Below are 27,077 nucleotides of genomic sequence, written 5' to 3'. Positions count from 1 at the left end.
TTTTTCTTCTACATCAGGTTGTGGAAAACACTTGATGGCAGAGTGTACGTCAAAGGTTGCTTGGTGTTGCATCTCCTAATGAAAAACGCTCCAACCTAGGCACTGTTCAATCAAAAGACTACAAAAATAAAACTATTCAGGAAACAAACTGAGCAAAAACGCTTTAAAAAAATTCAAAATGGTTTAAAGAAACTAAAAAACTCCTTAAATTAATCCCTAAAGGAGAAGTATTTCCTTAAAGGGGTTGTCCATTTCTAATTGATAAGTCTGCAGTCACTGCCTGAGCAGTCACAGTGTAGAGAGCCGGAAGACGCCGACGCTGAGCAGTCCCGGGCAGAGCAGCAGTCAGCGACGAGGGGTCAGTATTTCATTTTTATTTTTTTATGTTTGAAGCAATATATGGGCCTATCATACACCTGAGCATCATATATTGGGCCAATTATACACTAGAGCATCATATATGGGACCTATTATACACTGGAGCATCATATATGAGGCCCATTACACATTGGAGCATTATATATGGGGCCCATTATATATGCAGTATTATATGGGCCCATCATACACTGGAGCATCATATGGGGCCCATTATATATGGAGCATTATAGGGGCCCATCATACACTTGAGCATCATATATGGAGCCCATTATATATGGAGCATCATATGGGTCCCATTATATATAGGGTCTATTCTATATGGAGCATTATATTGGGCCCATTCTGTATGGAGCAATATATGGGGACCATCATATACTGTATTGAATATTATATGGGAGTCATTATACTGTATGGAGCAATATATAGGGCCCATCATATACTGTATGGAGCATTATATGGGACTCATTATACTGTATGGAACAATATACTGTATAAGGTTCATACTGTATGGAGCCAATCCTATACTGTATGGAACATTAAATGGAGCCCACTATATATAGGGCAATATATGGGACCCATCATATACTGACGCATTATATGGAACCTATTCTGTATGGATCAATACATGGGGGCCCATCATATACTGTTTGGAACATTATATGGGACCCATTAAGCATTGAGTAATATATGGGCTCATTATACTGTAGGGAGCAATATATAGGGCCCATCATATACCATATTGAACATTATATGGGACCCATTATGTATGGAGCATTATAAGAGTCTCATTATACTGTATGGAGCATTATATGGGGCTCATTATACTGTATGGAGCATTATATGGGGCTTATTATACTGTATGGAGCATTATATGGGGTTCATTATTCTGTATGGATCATTATATGGAGCTCATTATTCTGTATGGATCATTATATGGAGCTCATTATTCTGTATGGAGCACTATGTGGTGCCCATAATGCTGTATAGAGAAATATATGTGGCTCATTATATTGTATGAAGGAATATATGGGGCTCATTATACTGTATGGAGCAATATATGGGGCTCATTATTCTGTATGGAGCACTATGTGGTGTCCATAATGCTGTATAGAGAAATATATGTGGCTCACTATACTGTATGAAGGAATATATGGGGCTCATTATACTGTATGGAGCAATATATGGGGCTCATTATTCTGTATGGAGCACTATGTGGTGCCCATAATACTGTATGGGGGACTATACTGTCCGGTTTCTGAGCTATTGCAGAATATTCAATAGATATCACTCATATAATGTAAGAAGTAAGTGAAATCTTTGGCATTGTACTATATCAATATTTCTCTGCTGTAAGTGCTAAAGGGGCCCACTGAGATTCTTTCGCCTGGGGGACACACAAAAACCTGAAGCCAGCTCTGGATGTTTCCATTGATGACATTTTGGACTTCATGAAAATATTTTGCTTGCACTCTAAGGCCTGTTTCAGATGTCCTGACATTTCTGGTACCGGAAAAAAGGATACCGGAGATATCTGTGTCCGTATGTCTGTGTGTGTAATACTTGTGGCACACATGTGGCAACTGTGTGCCGTCTGTGTGAAGCATCAGTTCCACACGCACTGGGGCTGCCAGGGAAGCAGTGGTACAGTTAGTGCTGTTCCCCGGCATCGGGTGCTGAAGACTGCTCGCATCATTCTCCCCTGCTCTGGTGGCGACCAGCACAAGCAGGGGAGAATGATGAGAGTTATATTCAAGTGATAACAGTGAGAGCAGGTGGTGACTGATGGGACTACTACTTCCCTCAGCCTACACCTGCTGCTACTAATAGCAATGAGAGCAGGCGGTGGCTGATAGGAGTATTCATCAGCTGGCACCTGCGCTATAAATAAATAAATAAAAAAACAGCATGGGTCCCCCTGCATTTTTTTTTTATAATTCTTTATTTAAAGACTCACAACAAAATCCAGGTTAACATAATAATTGGAATCAGACAAGTAGACAAATACAAATATCACAACTTAACTCCCAACCAGGGACATCGTCCAGGAGTCTTTAACAACCGGGGACTCGGTAGTAAAGGTCAATTACCCGACCCGAAGGGTCTTCCATTTTTTAACTTTTAACATACAGTATAACAAAGAAAAGAGAGAAAGAGGAAAAAAAAAGTGGGAAGGGTCCCCCTGTATTTTTGATAACCAGCCAGACAAAGCTGAAAGCTGTGGGCTGCAACTCTCAGCTGTCAGCAAGGCTGGTAATCAAGAATAGAGGGGTCCCCACGATGTTTTATTAATTATTTAAATAATTAAATAATTTTTGACAACCAGCTAAGCTAAAGCTGACAGCTGTGGGCCATAGATATTGACCCCAACCAGCCTAAAAATAGCAGCCTGCAGCTACCCAGAAAATGCACATATATTAGGTGAGCCAATTCTGTCTCTTTGCCCGGCTCTTCCCACTTGCCCTGTATTAGTGGCAAGTGGGGTTCATATTTTTTGGGTTGATGTTACCTTTGTATTGTCTGATGACATGAAGCCCAAGGCTTAGTAATGGAGCGGCATCAATAAGACACCTATCCATTACTTATCCTATAGTTATATGGTAAATAAAGACACAGCAAGTATAAAGTTCTTTATTTGAAATAAAACAAAACACGCGTTTCCATTTTTATTTAAAAATAACAAACACAGTTATACTCACCAATTGCCCATTCCATTGAATCCCTCGTCTCCTGTAATAAAACAAAAATAAAAAAACAACAATATCTCTCACCTGTCCATCGTTCTGTCCCACGTTGTAATCCATGTCTGGGGGATAAATAGTTTTCAACCCCGCATTACACATGGAGGGCAGGTATAGAGTGACAGAACCCCGCACTACACATGGAAAGCAGGTAAAGAGTGACAGAACCCCGCACTACACATGGAGGACGGGTAGAGAGTGGCAGAACCCTGCACTACACATGGAGAGCAGGTAAAGAGTGACAGAACCCCGCACTACACATGGAGGACAGGTAGAGAGTGACAGAACCCCGCACTACACATGGAGAGCAGGTAAAGAGTGACAGACCCCCATACTACACATGGAGGATAGAGAGTGCCAGACCCCACACTACACATGGAGCGCAGTTAGTGACAGACCCCTGCATTACATATGGAGGGCAGGTAGTGAGTGACAGACCCCGCACTACACATGGAGGGCAGGTAGATAGTGACAGACCCCGCACTACACAGGGAGGGCAGGTAGAGAGTGCCAGACCCCACACTACACAGGGAGGGCAGGTAGAGAGTGACAGACCCCACACTACACATGGAGGATAGGTAGAGAGTGACAGACCCCACACTACACATGGAGGGCAGTTAGTGACAGACCCCTACATTACATATGGAGGGCAGGTAGTGAGTGACAGACCCGGCACTACACATGGAGGGCAGGTAGATAGTGACAGACCCCGCACTACTCATGGAGGGCAGGTAGATAGTGACAGACCCCGCACTACACAGGGAGGGCAGGTAGAGAGTGCCAGACCCCACACTACACAGGGAGGGCAGGTAGAGAGTGACAGACCCCACACTACACATGGAGGGTAGGTAGAGAGTGACAGACCCCACACTACACATGGAGGGCAGTTAGTGACAGACCCCTGCATTACATATGGAGGGCAGGTAGTGAGTGACAGACCCCGCACTACACATGGAGGGCAGGTAGATAGTGACAGACCCCGCACTACACAGGGAGGGCAGGTAGAGAGTGCCAGACCCCACACTACACAGGGAGGGCAGGTAGAGAGTGACAGACCCCACACTACACATGGAGGATAGGTAGAGAGTGACAGACCCCACACTACACATGGAGGGCAGTTAGTGACAGACCCCTACATTACATATGGAGGGCAGGTAGTGAGTGACAGACCCGGCACTACACATGGAGGGCAGGTAGATAGTGACAGACCCCGCACTACTCATGGAGGGCAGGTAGATAGTGACAGTCTATGTTCCCGGGGCAGACAATGACGAATCCTCGTAGTGCACAGTGTGTGCGCTGGGAGCGTTCACAAGTCTGAAATCACAGAGTAACTGGAGACATTTTTTTTTTAGACTGGGCAACCTCCTTAACGCCTGAACAACCTCTTTAAAAACCTGGATTTCTGGATTTCCTTAATATTTCGCGTGTTATAATTATAGTTGTTTTTGATGTGTTTTTTTCCCTTTTGGAAGTGGATCTAATTTGCATAATATTCACCAAGATCATTGTTTGTAAGACTCCTAACACCAGCTGGATTTCAATAGTGCCTCCCTTTGAGCTGCATCAAATACGTCTCACCCAACCAACCAGTACCCTACTCTGTACTGATGAAGAACAAGATTTCTGAAACATCCTTCTACAGATGGATATTTCTGGTGAAGCTGCTATCCCTAGTCAGTTTCAGGGCTTTTTACTGCTTGAGATATTGATTTACACCTAAAATGTTTTTCTCATCTTGTTGAGCCTCCGGCTTCCTGCTGGCTGTGGAGCAATGCTGGCCTGCTTGATTGACAGGAGAACTGTGCGCTCGCCGATGCTGCAACCATTGCAACTTTGCCTTTGCGGCATCGGAGGAGCAGCAATCAGAGCAGTGCTTGCAAGCTCTATAGCAACAAGCTTGTAAATGCCGCTCCCCTCGCCTAGGAAACCCTCATTCTGTCAGCAGTTGTTGTTATACTAGAGAGGATCTGCAAGGAAGAATGGCAGAGGATCCCCAAATCCAGGAAAACTTGTTGCATCATTCCCAAGAAGACTCATGGCTGTACTAGCTCAAAAGGATGCTTCTACTCAATACTGACCAAAGGGTCTGAATACTTATGACCATGTGATATTTCAGTTTTTCTCTTTTAATAAATTAGCAAAAATGCCTACATTTCTGGGGGTTTTTTTCAGTCAAGATGGGGTGCAGAGTGTACATTAATGAGAAAAAAATGAACTTTTTTGAATTTACCAAATGGCTGCAATGAAACAAATAGTGAAAAATTTAAAGGGATCTGAATACTTTCCGTACCCACTGTATTTCCATTGACAGATGACGGACCTGAATGGGGACTTGCTTTTTTTTGTAGATTGAGTTGAAGCGTTTGTTAGGGACATGTTACATAACATTTGGGATCACATTTATCTGGCACTCTACGCTCCAAGTGATGTGATTCAGATGAAACCCCCGAGGGATCCATTCACTGTAACGCAGCAGCAATATCTGCAGTAATAAGCCTGCAACAGAGTGCAAAAACTGGCGAGTCCAGTCCACCCTTCAAGTGATGTCACTGGTCCCTTCACACTGGGTATTCTGACACCGCACACTAAAAGCACTCGTTACTGCTGATCTGAGCTGGAAACAGAGAGCGCACTGTCATTGTGCACATTGCCCGGCACCTGAAATGAATGCAAATGATGACGCTTTGTTTCATGGATGGGACGGGGGGGGCTGCGGCAGTGAACAAAGCCTTTACCCCCTGAGGCGGACATACCAGTGGTACAAACTGTGCAGCTGTATAGGGCCCCAAAAGGTAAGGGGGACTGTTTCTAGCTCCAAAGCAGGTGGAATTGAGCACTATGATGAGGGCTGCAAAGATCTCTTATAATGTTCTTGTCCTTTTCCTTCTGAGTCCACCAGTGGTCGTATATGCTCACTAGTATCACAATGATTATGGAAAACAATGGATCGTGACTGTCACTATTGCTGATATGCTTTTCATTTAGTAGACACTTTTAGTAGCTTAGTTCACATGTTATTGTTATCTATGGAAATAATTAAAATTTATTGCAGCTAATTGTGGATGTGTTTTTCTTAACAGGATCCAGACAGGGAGCAGGAAAAGCTGTTTACAGAGAGGGATGCATGGTGGTTATATTCATTCAGGGTAAGCATGCAAGTCATATATTGGAGTGCAGGGCGGGGGTCCGGATCTTCCCGTCACTCTGCTATGCATGTCTGTACTGTAAATGTTACAGTCATATAACTGCCACATTGAGCAGCAGCATACAGTCATACATCCATGCAATATTCAGGTCATTCACTCTAGCGCTAGTCTAATATGTCCAAAAACCATATAGATTACTATGTGCTGTAACTTGCCATCCACTCTTCTTTCGTTCCCCTCTTCTCCAGTATTCTGCCAGTCCCATAGGTTCTGGAACTTTATTTGCCTCCTTTCCCTATATTGCATCTGCTATTGTCCATAACATATTCCTCAGGGTTTAGTGCAATATTTCTCTACAGTTTTTATGGGGTAGAAAGATGTTGGGGCATGTGAAAGGCAAGATGATTAGACAATGCTTAGTAATATGGCCCCACAGTATGCAAATCTTTTCATGGCCAAGCTTGAATGTGATTTTTTTGTCCTCATGTCCCATCAGGCCTCTGGCGTACTACCGCTACATTGATGACATTTTAATCATCTGGACGGAGTCTGAGCCACAGCTAAAGACGTTCCATGAACAGTTTGATCAATTTCATCCTACCATCAACTTGACACTCAACTACTCCTGCACTGAAATTAACTTTTTGGACACCATCATTAAGCTGCAAAACAATAAAATAGAGACATCCCTGTATCAGAAGCCAATCGACCGTCCAACGTACCTTAAATGGGACAGTTTCCATCCAAAACACATAAAAAACTCCATTGTCTACTGCCAAGCCATCAGATACAATCGTATATGTTCCAACCCCATGGATAGGGATGAACACCTTGGTCGCCTAAATTTATGGCAACCCTTAGTGCAGGAATGAATGTGTCGCATGGATTTATGTCTTTTTACATCAATTAAGAAATTTACATTTCAGACTTTATGGGGCATCATAACACAGAACCAGACCCCAATCAGAGGACAATAAAACATTCACTCCTTATCTATGAACTGTTCCAATATTTATGGACACAACTGTTTATCACTCTCCCATACTGATAGATCTGTGCTGTGTTGTGTATAAATATGTGATTCTTCAGATGTTGTATTAGTCTTTGCCTGATAAGAGATCTGAGTAGTCTCGAAAGCTTGCAATTTATTTCCATCTTTTCAGTTAGCCATTACAAGGTATCAACCACTGAGGACTCTCAATTCTAAATATTATTCTATCTACTAGCTAACACGTTACAAAGATATATATCTTTCCTGTACTTGTAACCTGTAACCAAGGATACATATAGGTTTGCATAGGAGCTGTAAACAGAAATCAGTAGGATATTTTTCAAAACAAAACTATTGGCAATGTTGCTTCCCATTAGTTTTATATATACAGTATATATATACACAGTACAGACCAAACATTTGGACACACCTTCTCATTTAAAGATTTTTCTGTATTTTCATGACTATGAAAATTGTACATTCACACTGAAGACATCAAAACTATGAATTAACACATGTGGAATTATATACTTAACAAAAAAGTGTGAAACAACTGAAAATATGTCATATTCTAGGTTCTTCAAAATAGCCACCTTTTGCTTTGATGACTGCTTTGCACACTCTTGGCATTCTCTTGATGAGCTTCAAGAGGTAGTCACTGGGAATGGTCTTCCAACAATCTTGAACGAGTTCCCAGAGATGCTTAGCACTTGTTGGCCCTTTTGCCTTTTCTCTGCGGTCCAGCTCACCCCAAACCATCTCGATTGGGTTCAGGTCTGGTGACTGTGGAGGCCAGGTCATCTGGCGTAGCACCCCATCACTCTCCTTGTTGGTCAAGTAGCCCTTACACAGCCTGGAGGTGTGTTTGGGGTCATTGTCCTGTTGAAAAATAAATGATGGTCCAACTAAACGCAAACCGGATGGAATAGCATGCCGCTGCAAGATGCTGTGGTAGCTATGCTGGTTCAGTATGCCTTCAATTTTGAATAAATCCCTAACAGTGTCACCAGCAAAGCACCCCCACACCATCACACCTCCTCCATGCTTCACTGTGGGAACCAGGCATGTAGTCCATCCGTTCACCTTTTCTGCGTCGCACAAAGACACGGTGGTTGGAACCAAAGATCTCAAATTTGGACTCATCAGACCAAAGCACAGATTTCCACTGGTCTAATGGCCATTCCTTGTGTTCTTTAGCCAAAAACAAGCCTCTTCTGCTTGTTGCCTGTCCTTAGCAGTGGTTTCTTAGCAGCTATTTTACAATGAAGGCCTGCTGCACAAAGTCTCCCCTTAACAGTTGTTGTAGAGATGTGTCTGCTGCTAGAACTCTGTGTGGCATTGACCTGGTCTCTAATCTGAGCTGCTGTTAACCTGCGATTTCTGAGGCTGGTGATTCGGATAAACCTACCCTCAGAAGCAGAGGTGACTCTTGGTCTTCCTTTCCTGGGGCGGTCCTCATGTGAGCCAGTTTCTTTGTAGCGCTTGATGGTTTTTGCCACTGCACTTGGGGACACTTTCAAAGTTTGCCCAATTTTTCAGACTGACTGACCTTCATTTCTTAAAGTAATGATGGCCACTCATTTTTCTTTACTTAGCTGCTTTTTTCTTGCCATAATACAAATTATAACATTCTATTCAGTAGGACTATACTATAGATACACATCCACCAGGCTTCTGCACAACACAACTGATGGTCCCAACCCCATTTATAAGGCAAGAAATCCCACTTATTAAACCTGACAGGGCACACCCGTGAATTGAAAACCATTCCCAGTGACTACCTCTTGAAGCTCATCAAGAGAATGCCAAGAGTGTTGTACTGTGTATATATATATATATATATATATATATATATATATATATATATATATATATATATATATATATATATATACAGTTTTATATTAAAGAAAAAAGTATCATCAATCATAAATGTATTGAAAACTCCTTATTTGCTTTGTGTCATCAGGAATCCCCCTGTCCGGGGACTTATAATGTCCGTGATTTTCTCCAAGATGCAAAACTTAATCCTGTTCAGCAAACATACAGCTTCAAAGGGCAAGGACGAAAAAAGCCCTTGAGCTCAGCTGGATCTGGAGAAGCTTTATTACCCGGCTGCTACAAGTTTTGCAAATTTAGTGATCTGGTGGAACAACTTCCACGTCCTTCTTCGTTCCGCAGCACATCCAGAAGTGCTTTCCTCCCCGGGGTGAAGGATAAGGTAAGATGAACTGGTAACTAGCATTGTTTATACACTGCTTTATGCTATTAAATGACACAATGTGAGTGTTGAAGTTAGGTGACAACTGTTGGTATTTTCTGTTATCTAGTGTCCAGTTTACATAATTATTCAGATGCTTTGCATCTCATGGTGAGGGCGAGTTAGCTAGGCAGCAAGTGGGTGGCAGGAACGCCGCTGCACTTCTGTCCATTCACGAACTGGCTGCGGGTCTCCCATTTCAAATATATAGCTTCCTAACTTCCTATGAGACCAGGGCCGGACTGGCTATCTGGCAATTCTGGCAAATGCCAGAAAGGCCTGTCTTTGTCTGCTATGTTGTTAACAGAATCGGTGTTCTCAAGACACCCATACTGTTATCAAAAGTCGCTGACTCTGTCACTAACCCAAGTAGGCCACAGGTATCATTAGAAATATTGGTCTTGTAGTAAATCTTGCTTTCCTCCATCCAGGGTATAATTAGTAATATATTCCCATCTGGTGCTTGGAGACGGGGACAACATGGGCCTGTGTGATTGCAAATGCCAGGTCTGAATTTCAGTCCCAGTCCGTACCTGTATGAGACTATAGGTTCGAGTCTGGAGGTAATGGATCTTGGGTGTACTGTGGAGTTGGACTGGGAATCCCTGGGGCTGACAGTATCAGTGAACATAGGGATAGTCCAGGAAAAACAGATAGAAATGCTGTAATGTATTAAGGAATCAAGAAGCTGAGAGTGTTACAATCTGATGCACTTGAACTGTTGAGTAAACTTCTGTATGTTAAAACAAGTTGGGTGTCCTCTGATTCATCTCTGGCCCCTCCTGAAGTTGAAGATCTAGAGACAGATGAGGCCTGCAGCCTGCAAGTGAGTGCAACGCACACTACTTGCGAGAGCACATTGGGACTGGGGCTCGATTTTCGTGTAAAGTGCGTGGGCGACATAGAGTAACAGTTCGCCTACGACTACTGCCCTATGACATCTTACACAATCACACGCGGGCCCTGGAGTCTAGGAGGGGGTAATAAAAAGTCCCTTTGGCCCATATGAACAGACCAATACTGTTAAAGACCCATGACAGTTGGGGGCCCTTTTGGAGATTTTGCTGTGGGGCCCAAGAGGTTAAAGTTACATCACTTCTGCTAGTGGTTGCAGAAAACTCTCTGATGTCTACAGATATTGCAGCTCCTCGGTGAATTACCGGCTGGATGGTACGGTACCCTTCATGAATTATACAGTTTTGTAGCCAAGGGCTATTTTATATTGCTGGGAGTCCGGTTGTCAAGTGGAGCCATATTAGCGAGCAAACCTTTTCACCTTTCCTTAGTGCTGGATTCCTGTGTCCTATTTCTCCCTTCACTTGGTGAATAAAATACAGACATATTTAATGTCACTTTTTCCTCCAGGCAGAGCTACAAATATCAGACGCAACATGAGTGCCAGCAATCCTGTTTTATTGAGCTCTGCCTGCGTCCTTCAGATATATTAACTTCCATTTATCCCACTAGCAGCTTATTATTTAAATACATATCAGTCATAGTGGGGCAGCGATAACAAGGGCGTCCATGCCAAAGTTCCGGCAAGGGCCCAAACATGACAGCAATATTAAAAAATGGCACATGGTTGGTGGTGGTGGGTGGGTCCCTTTGTTCTAGTTTTTTAATTGGGGCCAAGAAACTTGAACTAATTCTTGCCCATGGTAACAACTATACAGGTAAACTGTATACCTATGGGCTATACTTACCGTATAGAGAAATAAGGTGCAGTCAATTACAATGACACATTTGTGAAAGGTTCTGTATCACTGGCGAAAGGCCAGGTGGACGAAAAACATTGGCATACAGTTATATGAAAAAGCTTGGGCACCCCTATTAATCTTAAGCTTAATGTTTTTTAAAAAAAAAATTTTGCAACAGCTATTTCAGTTTCATATATCTAATAACTGTTGGACACAGTAATGTTTCTGCCTTGAAATGAGGTTTATTGTACTAACAGAAAATGTGCAATCTGCATTCAAACAAAATTTGACAGGTGCATAAGTATGGGCACCCTTATCATTTTCTTGTTTTAAATACTCCTACCTACTTTTTACTGACTTACTAAAGCACTTTTTTTGGTTTTGTAACCTCATTGAGCTTTGAACTTCATAGCCGGGTGTATGCAATCATGATAAAAGCTGCTTAAAGTGGCCACTTGCAAGTTGTTCTCCTGTTTGAATCTCCTCTGAAGAGTGGCATCATGGGCTCCTCAAAACAACTGTCAAATGATCTGAAAACAAAGATTATTCAGCATAGTTGTTCAGGGGAAGGATACAAAAAGCTGTCTAAGAGATTTAACCTGTCAATTTCCACTGTGAGGAACATAGTAAGGAAATGGAAGAACACAGGTACAGTTCTTGTTAAGGCCAGAAGTGGCAGGCCAAGAAAAACATCAGAAAGGCAGACAAGAAGAATGGTGAGATCAGTCAAGGACAATCCTCAGACCACCTCCAGAGAGCTGCAGCATCAACTTCCTGCAGATGGTGTCACTGTGCATAGGTCAACTATACAACGCACTTTGCACAAGGAGAAGCTGTATGGGAGAGTGATAAGAAAGAAGCCGTTTCTGCAAGCACGCCACAAACAGTCGGCTGAGGTATGCAGAAGCACATTTGGAGAAGCCAATTTCTTTTTGGAAGAAAGTCCTGTGGACTGATGAAACCAAGATTGAGTTGTTTGGTCATACAAAAAGGCGTTATGCATGGCGGCAAAAAAACACAGCATTCCAAAAAAAACAGTTGCTACCCACAGTAAAATTTGGTGGAGGTTCCATCATGCTTTGGGGCTGTGTGGCCAATGCCGGCCCCGGGAATCTTGTTAAAATTGAGGGACGCATGAATTCCTCTCAGTATCAGCAGATTCTTGACAATAATGTTCATGAATCAGTGACAAAGTTGAAGTTACGCAGGGGATGGATCTTTCAGCAAGACAATGATCCAAAACACCGCTTCAAATCTACTCAGGCATTCATGCAGAGGAACAATTACACTGTTCTGGAATGGCCATCCCAGTCCCCAGACCTGAATATCATTGAACATCTGTGGGATCATTTGAAGAGGGCTGTCCATGCTCGGCGACCATCAAACTTAACTGAACTGGAATTGTTTTGTACAGAGGAATGGTTAAAAATACCTTCATCCAGGATCCAGGAACTCATTAAAAGCTACAGGAAGCAACTAGAGGCTTTTATTTTTGCAAAAGGAGGATCTACTAAATATTAATGTAACTTTTCTGGTGAGGTGCCCATACTTATGCACCTGTCAAATTTTGGTTGAATGCAGATTGCACATTTTCTGTTAGTACAATAATCCTCATTTCAAGGCAGAAACATTACTGTGTCCAACAGTTATTAGGTATATGAAACTGAAATAGCTGTTGCAAAAAAAACAATTTTTATAAAACATTAAGCTTAAGATTAATAGGGGTGCCCAAACTTTTTCATATAACTGTATTGACCTGCCTCTTTACAAAAAAAGCACAACTGCAGTTTTAGGGTATGTGCGTGTCTTTTCAGGCTGATTCTGCCTGCAATCCACCTGAAAAAGCACCACAAAAATTGACATTTTGTGCACATTTTCCTTCTTATGTCACTTCTTTTCACCACTTCAGGGTTCAGAAGCCTCTTGCTCTCCCTACTAGGGTTGAGAGAGAGAGAGAGAGAGAGAGATATGAATGCACATTGACTTGCATTGGGTTTCGTGTTCCGGGACCGGAACCCGACTTTACAGTAGAATCGGCCGATTTCACACGATCCGACTTTTGAGAAGGTCGGGTTTCACAAAACCCAACTCGATCCTAAAAAAGCAAAAGTCGCTCAACCCTACTCCCTACTTCACAGTATAGAGTAAAATGTGCCAGCAGCGGACAGGCAACAAGAACAACGGAAAAAACGCCGGTGAACCCGCACCAGGAAAACGACTGTCGGGAATTTCCTGAAGCTGCTTCGCTTTGGAAAACTTGGATGCTGAGTAAAAGATGCTGGGTGCATACAGCCTTACTCACAAAACAATGGAGCCATGATAAATTAATTTTTAGTAAAACTACCGTATATGTCAAGTACAGTTTTCGGCAGCATCATGAGCTACTTTAGTGCTTTTATACATTGCTGCTTTTCATTTCCTTTCCCTGTAAGATTATACTCATTCTGAGTTTTTGGGGGGTGGAAAAAGCCAAAGAGTATTTCAAGTGAAATTTTACATTATTGTGTTTTTTTTTTTCCTTATTTTTTTTTTTTTCTTTTTAGAATATGCTTCAAATCTACTTTGCAAGAAGCTTTCCATTCTTTTGAATGAGAAAACGCACCTATGGTCCACCTGTCGAGCTAGAAAAAAAGCATTATGTTTCTTCTTTGGTGCATTTTGTCACGCATAAATAATTTATCATGGTTTTTTTATGCATTTTTGGAAAGAATTTTTGAAGCAGAACTGTGTCAAAAATCACACCCTACTGCTACGCTACAATTTTTTTGTTAAAAAACACATAAAAGAACCACACTAAACATACATAAAAATTCATTAAAAAAACACATGTTCTTAACAAAAAACAAAACTAAAACCAAACCAAAAATCATGTGCTTCAGCAGTATCTTTAGATGTGGATTTATCTGGTTGAAAAATCCACGTCAACAAACTGAACCTGGGAACCAAACCCAAGCGTTTCTGAGAGGATTTTGAAGAGGTTAAGAAGCTTTGTTCTTGAAGGGTTTTTTTGCGGCCTTTGACTTGGCAGCATACATTTTGGAGCAGATTTCACCTCAGAGAACTTCTCATACGAACAACAAAGTGTATTTTATATTCATGTCAATAGAAAGAGTATTCAAAGTGAGGATGAAGACGTTTTTGAGGAGGATATTGGAGCAGATCTACTTCAAAATCCTAAAAAACCCTCATTCATTTAGAATTCATTGAACCTTTTTATGAAATTAAAGGCCCAGTTTGGCCTCCCCGACGTGTTTGGATATTATAGTACAACACCATACAGCTCCGTTCTGTTAGTAATAAACCCTTCTATTTTTCTTCTTCTTTGATAATTTCTATGTTGTCTCATTTACAGGATATAAACACAGATCCCTGTCAGTATAATCTCATCTCCCCACCTGTGGACCATCATGATTGCAAGTAAGTAGCACATTTGCCACTGATAAATTTGAGTAAGGCCAGCGTCACACTTGAAAACATAGTCGGTTTTTTAGAGGCATAATACTCAGAAATGATCCCAAAACAGTGATCCGTATGTCATCCGTAGGCAGGGTGTGGCAGCGAATTTTACGTATGTCATCCTCCGTATGTAATCCGTATGGCATCCGTACTGCGTTTTTTTCTCGCAACCTTGCAAAATGGCCATATAATGGATCCATGGGCTTAAATATTCGTGAAAACATATATACAGTCTACATATATAGATATATATATATATCGGTGAGACACATATATATATATATTGATATTTCATACAGCGCTAGATAGCATAAAAGCCGGTAATTCAATTGCCGGCTTTTGCTATCTCCTTATCAAACCCGACAGGATATGAGACATGGTTTACATACAGTAAACCATTTCATATCCCTTTTTTTTTTGCATATTCCTCACTAATAATGTTAGTAGAGTGTATTGCTCCCATGCAATTTCCTCCGCCAGAGTGGGAAAGTGTCAGGACTCTGAACATTTTTTATTACCTTTTGTGCATTACTGCCCTTTTCCAAGATGGCGTCTTTGGTCTCATGTGCACTGTGTCTTCCTGCTATAAAACTCCACCCCAGCCTTCAGTCTGTGCTAGAGTATTCTGCCTTGCATCCAGCTCCTGACCTCTGGTGACTCTCTGGCTATATACCTGCTCCTGTGAACCTGTGTGGTTATCCTGCTACTCTGCTCTGAGTTCCTGCTGCAGACACCAGTTCCAGTAATCCTCCTTCCTCTGCTGCTCGTGTTTACTTCCATCTGCATTTGCTGGACATGTAAGCTGTTTCTGCTCTGCAAGAACCTGAGACTATTACCCAGGCCTCCCTGGTTGAGCTAAGATATTATTTGAACTGCCTTATAAGCATATCTATCTGTGTTTTGGACTAAGCAAGGACTTATTCGTGTCAAGTATCCTCAAGAATAATTGTGCTTCATAGACGTTCTGTGTGATTGCATTTTCCTCTGGAAAATTTTCCTCCTGTGGACTTGAGTTTCTCTCTGCACCTGTTTGAATCACCGTGTGATAATATAGACTTTACCACTTATAAAACTGTGTCCTGTAGTTGTCTTGTTTCACGCAAAGAGTCTCCTGAGTTATCCCCTATAATTATTACAGGATACTCTAGCCTAAAAAAAAAAAAAAGGAAACTGCTGGAACAATGACTGCAGAAAGCAGACTAGAGCAGGTGTTTTCCATAATTAGATCACTGCAGAAATATGTGGAAGGTCTGCAAAAGAAGTTTGGAAGCTTTGAACACAATCAACAAGTGTTTGGACAGACTTTGCAGGACTTAAGCACCCGCATGGCAGCCCAGGAAAGCAAACTTGCTGGCATAGAGTCCCAGTATGGACAGGCTTTTCAGGACATAAGCACGCAAATAGCTGCACAAGCGACTTTTCCCACTGGGCAACCGCCACCAGCTAGCCCACCTAAGTTACCCCCATTCAGATTTAATGGTGATCGTGACAAATTTCATGGCTTTGTGAATCAATGTATGCTATATTTTGATGTGCATGCTGACCGTTTTCCTAATGATAGATCCAAAGTATTGTATGTAATAATGCTGCTGACCGAACGAGCGCTCGCGTGGGCGAATCCGATGATTGAGTCTCGTGACCCACGGTTAAATAACTTGGATGATTTCTTGGCCGCTATGGCATTAATGTTTGATGATCCTAATCGCCGTGCAACCGCTGAATCTGCTTTATTGTTATTGAGTATGCTACTGAATTCAGGAGATTAGCGGTAGATACCAATTGGGACAGTTATGCACAATTGCCTATTTTTAAAAGGGGTCTGTCTAGTATTGTAAAAGATGAACTAGCTCGCTCTGAGTCACCACAAGGGCTAGAGACATTTATACAGCATTGTGTGCGCATTGACATTCGCCTTTCTGAGCGTAGGCAGGAGAAGTTTGCTGCATATAACCGTATTTCTAACTTTTCCCTTCCTTCCAAAGAGCCTGCAGGTAAAACATCTCGGGAGGTGGAGGAGGTGACCATGCAAATTGATTCTGTTCAGAGGCGCGAGATCAATGAGCGCCGGGAGCATCGCCTTCGTGAAAGTCTATGTTTCTACTGCAGCCAGTCTGACCACTTCTTGATCAATTGTCCTAAGTGTCCTAGATGGCCTAACAAGGTGCTAGCAGCAGTAGGGGAGTATGACAACTGTGATGATGAATCTGACATCTCTGAATGTAGCCTGCCTTTAAACGCTGTATTCCATTCACTTTCTATGACTTCACCCCCCAAGGAGCTTAAGGAAAAGAACTCTCACTGTTCTCTCCCTATTAAGATCCTGTGTTCAGGACAGTGGATTTCCAGTGCAGCTATGATTGACTCTGGTGCAGGTGGCAATTTCATGGATATCGCATTTGCCAAGGAACATGGTATTGAAATTCAGCAAAGAGCCTCTCCAATTACCATGGAAACAGTGGATGGGTCACCTTTAATCTCTGGGCCTGTGGATCAGGAGACCGTACCCCTTGAAATTTTGTTGGAGCCTAATCATCAGAAGCAACTTTCTTTCTTGCTAATTTCTTCTCCTCATTTTCCTGTGATTTTAGGCATTCCTTGGTTGCGTTCTCAGAACCCAATTATCAACTGGGAGACCAAGGAGATTATCTTTCCAACAAGGAGCAACTCGGCGTTAACAGATGCTGTCCCTGAGTCCACGGCTACGGAACCACATGTACAGGTATTTTCTTTACCTCCAGCATATAAAGGGTTCTCTGACATCTGTGACAAGAAGAATGCAGATCAGCTTTTTCCACACAGGCATTATGACTGTCCCATTGAGTTGCTTCCTGGGGCAGCTATTCCTTTTGGTAACATATACCATTTGGCGGCACCTGAGCTTCAAGCCTTAAAGGAGTATATTGATGAAAATCTGGCCAAAGGCTTCATATGTCCTTCTTCCTCACCAGCAGGGGCACCTATCTTTTTTGTAAAGAAGAAGGATGGGACCCTGAGACCCTGTGTTGACTATCGGGAACTCAATACGGTAACCGTACAAAACCGTTACCCTTTGCCTCTGATTCCCGAATTACTGGAAAGAGTCCGCCATGCTAAGGTGTTCTCTAAACTGGATCTTCGTGGGGCCTATGATTTGGTGCATATTCGTCCAGGGGATGAGTGGAAGACAGCATTCAGATGCCGGTATGGACACTTTGAATCTCTTGTGATGCCCTTCGGGCTTTGTAACGCCCCTGCAACGTTTCAACACCTTGCTAATGACATTTTCAGAGATTTGTTGGACCAGTTTGTAGTGATCTATTTGGACGATATACTAATCTTTTCTGACTCTCTACAGGAACATGAAGAACATGTCAAAACTGTTTTAAGACGTCTGAAAGAGAACCATCTGTATATTAAGCCAGAGAAATGTGAGTTAAATCGTTCTGAGATACAGTTCTTAGGTTATATCATCTCTCCCCAGGGGCTGAACACGGAATCTGGTAAGATTCAGGTTATCCTTGACTGGCCGGTACCCAAGAACGTTAAGGAGGTCCAACATTTTATTGGTTTTGCAAATTTCTACAGACGCTTCATTCGAAATTTTTCTGATATTGTCCGTCCCATTACTTCCTTGACAAAGAAGGAAAAGCCCTTTAAGTGGTCATCACAGGCTCAAGAAGCTTTTGATCGGCTTAAGATCTGTTTCACATCAGCACCGCTGTTGATACACCCAGATCCAACACTTTGTTTCATTGTGGAGGTGGACGCTTCGGATAATGCTTTGGGGGCTATTCTCTCCCAAAGAACTGGCGAGAAGTCTCTGCTACATCCTTGTGCTTTCTTTTCCCATAGACTAACCTCAACAGAGAAGAATTACGACGTGGGAGACAAGGAATTGCTGGCTATTATTGCGGCTTTCAAAGAATGGAGGCATCATCTGCAAGGAGCTGCACATCAGATCATAGTGCTAACTGACCATCGCAATTTAGAGTTCCTTAGATCCGCTAGATGTCTTTCTCCTCGTCAGGCTCGTTGGAACTTATTTTTAAATCAATTTAACTTTGTTATCTCGTACCGTCCAGGTTCTCGTAATGGGAAGCCTGATGCTTTATCCCGAATCCATGCTGTGGATTCCGTACCTGGAGCCCCGTCCAAGACCATTCTATCTGATGCCAATTTCATCGGAGTTATCCACGATCAGGACTTGTGGAAGGAGTGCAGGGAGGCCTATGACGGTGATGTATTTCTGGCCAACCTATTATGGACTGGTAATTTAGGAGCGACATGCGACTAGCTCTGAGCAGGTGGTAACTATACAGACCGCAGTTCCTGATCTTAACACAACACTAGCAGTAGCCGTGGGATGTTCCTGTCACTCCCTGGACACCTCGTCACAGCCGGAGAACTAGTAGCTACCCCTAAAGGTAGAAACAGGAAAGCTATCTTGCCTCAGAGAAAATCCCCAAAGGATAGGACAGCCCCCCACAAATATTGACTGTGAGAGGAGAAGGAAATGACATACGTAGTATGAAACAAGATTTAGCAAAGGAGGCCACTTCTAGCTAGATAGACAGTAAGGAAAGGACACTGTGCGGTCGGTAATAAAAACTAGAAAAAGTCCACCGCAGAGATATGCAAAAAATCTCCACACCTGACTAAAGGTGTGGAGGGCAAAATCTGCAGCCCAGAGCTTCCAGCTTAGCTAAATAGATCCATACTGATAAGCTGGACAAATGAGCAAAACATAGAATATGCTGAACAATAAGTCCACAACAAGTGGACTGCAAAAGAACAAACAAGGACTTATCTTTGCTGAACTGGACAGAGTGTCAGGGAAATCCAAAAGACCAGTGGCTCCAAGCAGGAACAATTGACAACTGGCATTGATTGAGGGATAAGGCCAGACTAAAATAGCCGAGCCAGAAAGACGATCAGTGGAAGCAGCTGCTGATGCTAAATCCAAGAAGCAGCTATACCACTCAAAACCACTGGAGGGAGCCCAAGAGCAGAATTCACAAAAGTGCTACTTACAACCACCGGAGGGAGCCCAAGAGCAGAATTCACAACACCAACCCACCTGTGGATATTAATCTTGTCTTTAAGGGTGGCATGTGGTTCAGAGATCGACGTATCTACGTCCCTGAGGTCGTCCGTCTGCAGATCCTCAAGTTGGTACATGACTCCAAGTTGGCTGGTCACAGGGGGGTACAGAAGACACAAGAGTTCCTGAGCCGATTCTTCTGGTGGCCAACTTGCCTGAAGGATACCAAGGACTATATTCTCTCGCGAGGTATGTGCTCATTACAAGACTCCTCATGTGGCACCTACGGGTCTTCTACAACCATTACCTGTTCCGTCCTGCCCTTGGGGGTCTATATCAATGGACTTTATTATGGAGCTGCCTACATCGGGGGGCATGAATACAATCATGGTGGTAGTTGATCGCCTGACTAAAGCTGCTCATTTTGTTCCGTGCACCGGCCTCCCCTCAGCTAAAGATACAGTGAACTTGGTTATACAGAATGTCTTTCGGTTGCATGGGGTTCCGGATGAGATCATCTCTGACCGTGGAGTGCAGTTCACTTCAAGATTCTGGAAGGGGTTTTGCTCTGCACTCAATATTAATGTCTGTCTCTCTTACGCTTACCATCCCCAGACAAATGGTCAGACTGAGCGTACCAACCAGACACTGGAACAATATCTAAGATGCTATGTCAGCCATCTCCAGGATGATTGGTTGGAGTTGCTGCCGTTAGCCGAATTTTCATATAACAATTCTCAGAGCGCCTCCACTAAATTTACACCTTTCTTTGCCAATCTGGGTTATCATCCGTGTATCTTACCTAGGTCTCCAATTAATTCTCCAGTTCCGGCAGTGGAGGAAAGGCTGACTGCGATGAGGCAAAATCTGGAGGTTCTTAAGGAATCCCTGACCACAGCTCAAGAACGTTATAAGAGATCGGCTGATAGATTCCGTAAACCTGCAACCATGTTCAAGGTAGGAGATTCTGTGTGGTTAGCAACTAAGAATCTGAAGTTAAACGTTCCTTCACAAAAACTTGGACAGAAATTCATTGGCCCTTTCAAGATCAACGGTATTGTGAACTCTGTGGCCTGCCGGCTGAAGCTGCGTAGGACTATGAAGGTACATGTATCTTTACTAAAGCCTGTATCTCCTAATACCTTTCAGGGATGTGTTGTGCCACCTCCGCAGCCTGTGGTGATTGATGGGCAAGAACAATTTGTGGTGGAGGAAATTGTTGATTCCAGGATTCGCAGGAATCGGCTCCAATATCTGATAAGATGGCAGGGATATCCCCCTGAGGAAGACTCTTGGGAACCTGTGGAAAACATCAATGCCCAACAGAAGATTTTTCGTTTTCATCAGAGATTCCCTGAGAAACCAGGTCCAGGATCGTCCTGAGGCCACTTCTAAGGAGGGAGTAATGTTAGGACTCTGAACATTTTTTGTTACCTTTTGTGCAATACTGCCCTTTTCCAAGATGGCGTCTTTGGTCTCATTTGCACTGTGTCTTCCTGCTATAAAACTCCACCCCAGCCTTCAGTCTGTGCTAGAGTATTCTGCCTTGCATCCAGCTCCTGACCTCTGGTGACTCCCTGGCTATATACCTGCTCCTGTGAACCTGTGGGGTTATCCTGCTACTCTGCTCTGAGTTCCTGCTGCAGACACCAGTTCCAGTAATCCACCTTCATCTGCTGCTCGTGTTTACTTCCATCTGCATTTGCTGGACATGTAAGCTGTTTCTGCTCTGCAAGAACCTGAGACTATTACCCAGGCCTCCCTGGTTGAGCTAAGATATTATTTGAACTGCCTTATAAGCATATCTATCTGTGTTTTGGACTAAGCAAGGACTTATTTGTGTCAAGTATCCTCAAGAATAATTGTGCTTCATAGACTTTCTGCGTGATTGCATTTTCCTCTGAAGTTTCCTATAGACTGCTAAGCTGCATTTAATATTTACTCCAAGTGTTGTGGACTTGAGTTTCTCTCTGCACCTGTTTGAATCACCGTGTGATAATATAGACTTTACCACTTATAAAACTGTGTCCTGTAGTTGTCTTGTTCCACGCAAAGAGTCTCCTGAGTTATCCCCTATAATTATTACAGAAAGTCAGTGACTGAGGGCAGATATTAATAGCCTAGTGAGGGACCATGGTTATTGCCCCCCCCCCGGCTAAAAACATCTGCCCCCAGCCACCCCAGAAAAGGCACATCTGTAAGATGCGCCTATTCTGGCACTTAGCCTCTCTCTTCCCACTCCCGAGTAGAGGTGGGATATGGGGTAATAAAGGGTTAATGTTGCCTTGCTAATGTAAGGTGACATTAAGCCTGGTTAATAATGGAGAGGTATCAATAAGACACCTATCCATTATTAATCCTACATTAATAAAGGGTTAATAATACACACACACATTGTGAATAAAGTATTTTAATGAAATAAATACACAGGGTGTTGTAATATGTTTATTATACGCTCAATCCAAATGATGACCCATGTCTTCTGTAAAAAGGTAAAAAAAAAAAACAACAATATCCCCTACCTCTCCGCCGATACTGTCATGTCCCACGCTGTAAATCCATCAGAAGGGGTTAAATAATTTTACATCCAGAGTGTGATTAGGACAATCAACCTGATTTTCTCAGACGAGAGAAAATACAGTAGTCTGCACTTAGCCTTAGGCCGGCTGTGGAGTCTCATCCGATATACGCAAGAAAGTAGGGCATGCTGAGATTATTTTTTTATGGACATTTATAGAGGGTATATCCCATGCACCACTCCATGTCCCATGCAAACTTGGTACAGTGTCTCCTCTAGGTTGTAAAAATTGCACATGCGTCAAGAATCCAAGGCATCGGGTATCTTCCTTCTACAAAAGATATTTTTATTGACACCAGTGTACACACAGGAAAAATAGCAATGTTTTGGCCATGCAGGGCCTTTATCAAGCTAAGAAAAAGAGTGCATTTTTTTTTCTCACGGACAGTCAGACCGAGGGAAAATCACGGATAGCCCGATGGCATAACATGAGTCAGTGTGCTGTCCATCAATAATCAAGTCCAAACAGTCAGGAGTGGCGCACTCAACAAAGGATAGGTGCCCAAAGGAAAAATAGTAGTATGTAGAAGAAAAACCTTTGGCACTCAAAAATTAATCCACAGTAGATTGACTTTGAAAAAATATTTATTCACAACACTCAGCCGGTATTTCAACAGACATCAAAAAATGATCCGACGTTTCGGCAGGACAATGCCTATTCAAGGAAGTCTATAACATTAGAAAAAATCACAATAAATAATAATGAACAATTGTTCAACATCAGAGGATGAAACGAAAAATAAAGAATAGTCCACCCAGGACATGTGGCTGAATAAAAATAGTGGTGGGAAAAAAGACAAAAAGAACCAAGCATTTTAGTAGTAAAAGAAACACAAAGTGAATGTAATGTCTAACCATAATACGTAGAGCAACTGGTAAAGCAATTTTAACACTAAATCTTACATAAGTTCAATCAGAATGTATCCAATGAGCCATTCGGAGGTAAATAAGGAGACCACACAAACCAAAAGATAGAAAGAATAAAAAAGACCCACACTATAGTGTTGATATACGTATACGGTGCCAAATAGAAACAAAACACAAAAGGCGAGACCCTACAGAGAAACCAGAGTGATAAATACCTGTATAGAGTAACCTATTTCATAAGGTACATCACTAGCCAAAAGGCTAAAAACTTTGGTGGTGCTACAGGGGCGGAAACAACAGGATGCCGTAAGTATCCTAGAGGAACAATAATGTCCTGTGCAAATATAAGAACCACTGAGTATACACATCAGTATGACATACCTGTAATCGGTGACCGGCGTGTGTCCGATAGTGTCAGGAGGCAGTGTGCGTACTCTAGCCAGAAACCGGGTATAAAAGCCGTAAAGTTATGACGCCACTTCCGGTGTACGAACAATGAATGGTACGGAAAAACCCGAAGCAAAAGACGAAAGTGCGCGCATGCGCAGTCTGCAAATAATGACGCCGCAGCAAAAGGAAGGAACCAGCGATCACGCCCACATACTGATAGACAACAGCAGGTAAAACCGGCGCTTGCGCAATATAAAGATCTTGTATCTTGAGACAAAAAGAAAGAAAAAAAAAAACATATATATATATATATATATATATATATATATATATATATATATATATACATATACTACACACCTAAATGTAATATCTGAAATAAGAGGGGAAAAAAGGAAAACTCACTAAACATAAAAAATATATGGCACTCAGTTTCTCAATATACAGGGTGGAGCGCGGTAATTTGCTTTTTTGCACTGCATGCTGTGGCGGCACTGTCGGTCGAAGAGAGGGGAGAGTGGGTGTGGCTTACAGTGGCTGATGGGAGATTTGTATTCCTCCGCCTTTCAGTTGCCATCATGCAGTGGACACGTGAGGAGAGGTCATTTTGTGTTGAAGCGTATTTTTCAAATGCCCACTCGATCATTGCAGTGCAGCGTGCTTTTCGTTTACAATTAGCTGTTCCTCCACGCGGACGTGTTCCTGGACGGCAATCAATTGTAAATTGGGTGAATGCATTCAGAACAGCAGGGAATGTGTCATGTGTACGAAGGGGACCTGAGAGAAGGATTACAACACCACAAAACATCGAGAGAGTTAGAGCAGCAGTACTGCAATCTCCGAAACGCTCTGCTCGGAAGCAATCATTTGCTCTTGGCATTTCAAGACGTTCTCTCCACCGGATTCTTCATGATGAACTGAAGTTTCACCCGTATAAAATGTGCGTGGTCCAACAATTGTCAGCACGGGACTATTTGACACGGCGGACCTCTTGTGAAGACATGTTAGCAACGATACCCCGTGACGCAATTGTGTTTTTTTCTGATGAGGCACATTTTCACCTCAGTGGGTGTGTAAACAAACAAAATATGCGTTACTGGAGTGAAACAAACCCCAGAGAAGTTCACGAGAGACCTCTGCATTCGGACCGCGTCACTGTGTGGTGCGCCATATCACGAGTAGGCATCATTGGTCTTTACTTTTTTCAGGATAACGGTCGTGCCATAACTGTGAACTCCGAACGGTACTTGTCTATGATACAGGATTATTTTCTCTTGAGGCAATGGAACTAGAGGATACATGGTTCCAACAGGATGGTGCCACTGCACACACAGCGAGGGTTACCATGAATTGTTTGAGGCAAATGTTTCCTGGACGGCTTATCTCTTTGAGGGGAGATGTGAACTGGCCAGCACGCTCACCAGATTTAGCCCCATGCGATTTTTTCCTTTGGGGTTACCTGAAGTCTAAGGTGTATATCAACCGTCCCAACACCTTGGAAGACCTAAGGAACAATATTGAAGCTGAAATTGGCAGAATACCAGTGGACATGCTTGTTAGAGTTCATGAAAACTTCAGAAAACGTATGCAGCAGTGTGTGGATAGCGAAGGTCGACATTTGCCAGATACACTATTTAAAACCATGTAATTTAAAAATTCCATTACTGTTCAGTATAATTAAAATATAAAATAAATTTTTCTAATGATCATAATTTTTTTATTTCATTCCCAAATCAGCAAATTACCGAGCTCCACCCTGTAGAAAGTGAAATAACACAAATAGATAGGGAAGGTAGTGTTCACCCAGTAGAAGAACAGCCTTGGAAAGTAGTATCGAGGTCACAGGGGTATCTAGAATAAAAAGAAGCGGAACACATAAGACAAAGATAATACAACCATTGTGAATTTAACAATAGTACATCAATCACAATACTGAAAAGATAGTATTACAAAACAATCTCTATAGGGCATATTCCCTATTCATACCATGCGGATGGAGTGTCTGTAACGTGTATATCCAAAAAGCCTCCCTTTCCTTTAATTTTTGGATTCTGTTACCACCTCGTCTGGGGGAGGAAACATTCCAATACCAATTTTTTTAAGAAATGTATATTGGAATATTGGCCTATGCTAGGCAAGGCCTATCCAACTATTCCTGAATTCTCTGTCCCCCCTCTATTATGGTATAAGAGACCTCAGAACATCAGAGATATGTTGGTTAGAGCAGATGTGGGTTCAACCAAAACAACACAAAGACAGTCCCTCCTAGCCACCAAAAGAGATGGCACATTTCCGTGTTTACATTGTTCTCAATGTTCGAATGTCACTAAAGGGGACACTTTTTCTCACCCTAGATCTGGGAAACTCTTCCAGATAAAAGGTTTCTTTACATGCGACTCTTCATTTGCTGTATATTTAATTAAATGTCCTTGCGGTCTCGGATATGTTGGTGAGACTACCCAGCATGTCCGAGACCGCATATCTCAACACAAGTCCACTATCAGATGTAAGAACATGATGTTACCTGTCCCCCATCACTTTATCTCGGCTGGGCACTCGGTTGCCCAATTGAGATTTCAAGTATTGGAATGTGTTTCCTCCCCCAGACGAAGTGGTAACAGAATCCAAAAATTAAAGGAAAGGGAGGCTTTTTGGATATACACGTTACATCCGCATGGTATGAATAGGGAATATGATGCCCTATAGAGATTGTTTTGTAATACTATCTTTTCAGTATTGTGATTGATGTACTATTGTTAAATTCACAATGGTTGTATTATCTTTGTCTTATGTGTTCCGCTTCTTTTTATTCTAGATACCCCTGTGACCTCGATACTACTTTCCAAGGCTGTTCTTCTACTGGGTGAACACTACCTTCCCTATCTGTGTTATTTCACTTTCTATATTGAGAAACTGAGTGCCATATATTTTTTATGTTTAGTGAGTTTTTCTTTTTTCCCCTCTTATTTCAGATATTACATTTAGGTGTGTAGTATATGTATATATTATTTTTTTTTTTTCTTTGTTTTTGTCTCAAGATACAAGATCTTTATATTGCGCAAGCGCCGGTTTTACCTGCTGTTGTCTATCAGTATGTGGGCGTGATCGCTGGTTCCTTCCTTTTGCTGCGGCGTCATTATTTGCAGACTGCGCATGCGCGCACTTTCGTCTTTTGCTTCGGGTTTTTCCGTACCATTCATTGTTCGTACACCGGAAGTGGCGTCATAACTTTACTGCTTTTATACCCGGTTTCTGGCTAGAGTACGCACACTGCCTCCTGACACCATTGGACACACGCCGGTCACCGATTACAGGTATGTCATACTGATGTGTATACTCAGTGGTTCTTATATTTGCACAGGACATTATTGTTCCTCTAGGATACTTACGGCATCCTGTTATTTCCGCCCCTGTAGCACCACCAAAGTTTTTAGCCTTTTGGCTAGTGATGTACCTTATGAAATAGATTACTCTATACAGGTATTTATCACTCTGGTTTCTCTGTAGGGTCTCGCCTTTTGTGTTTTGTTTCTATTTGGCACCGTATACGTAT

The 27,077-nt window shown here is 42.4% G+C and overlaps 1 protein-coding gene across 2 annotated transcripts in view; it reads left to right on the top strand.

The window, feature by feature from the left end:
• Positions 1-27,077, top strand: part of STPG4 (sperm-tail PG-rich repeat containing 4) — a 131,992-nt gene that overhangs the window by 32,663 nt on the left and 72,252 nt on the right. For both annotated transcript variants that reach the window (XM_077292240.1, XM_077292239.1), the window contains exons 2-4: positions 6,200-6,265; positions 9,226-9,477; positions 14,566-14,630. In XM_077292240.1, coding sequence (XP_077148355.1) covers positions 6,200-6,265; positions 9,226-9,477; positions 14,566-14,630 — 383 coding nt within the window. The remainder of the gene's footprint in view (positions 1-6,199; positions 6,266-9,225; positions 9,478-14,565; positions 14,631-27,077) is intronic.

The sequence above is a fragment of the Ranitomeya variabilis genome, chromosome 2, assembly GCF_051348905.1.
Source record: "Ranitomeya variabilis isolate aRanVar5 chromosome 2, aRanVar5.hap1, whole genome shotgun sequence".
Classification (NCBI taxonomy): domain Eukaryota; kingdom Metazoa; phylum Chordata; class Amphibia; order Anura; family Dendrobatidae; genus Ranitomeya; species Ranitomeya variabilis.
The sequence above is the reverse complement of the archived record's forward strand: the minus strand, read 5'-3'. Positions and strand labels throughout refer to the sequence as shown.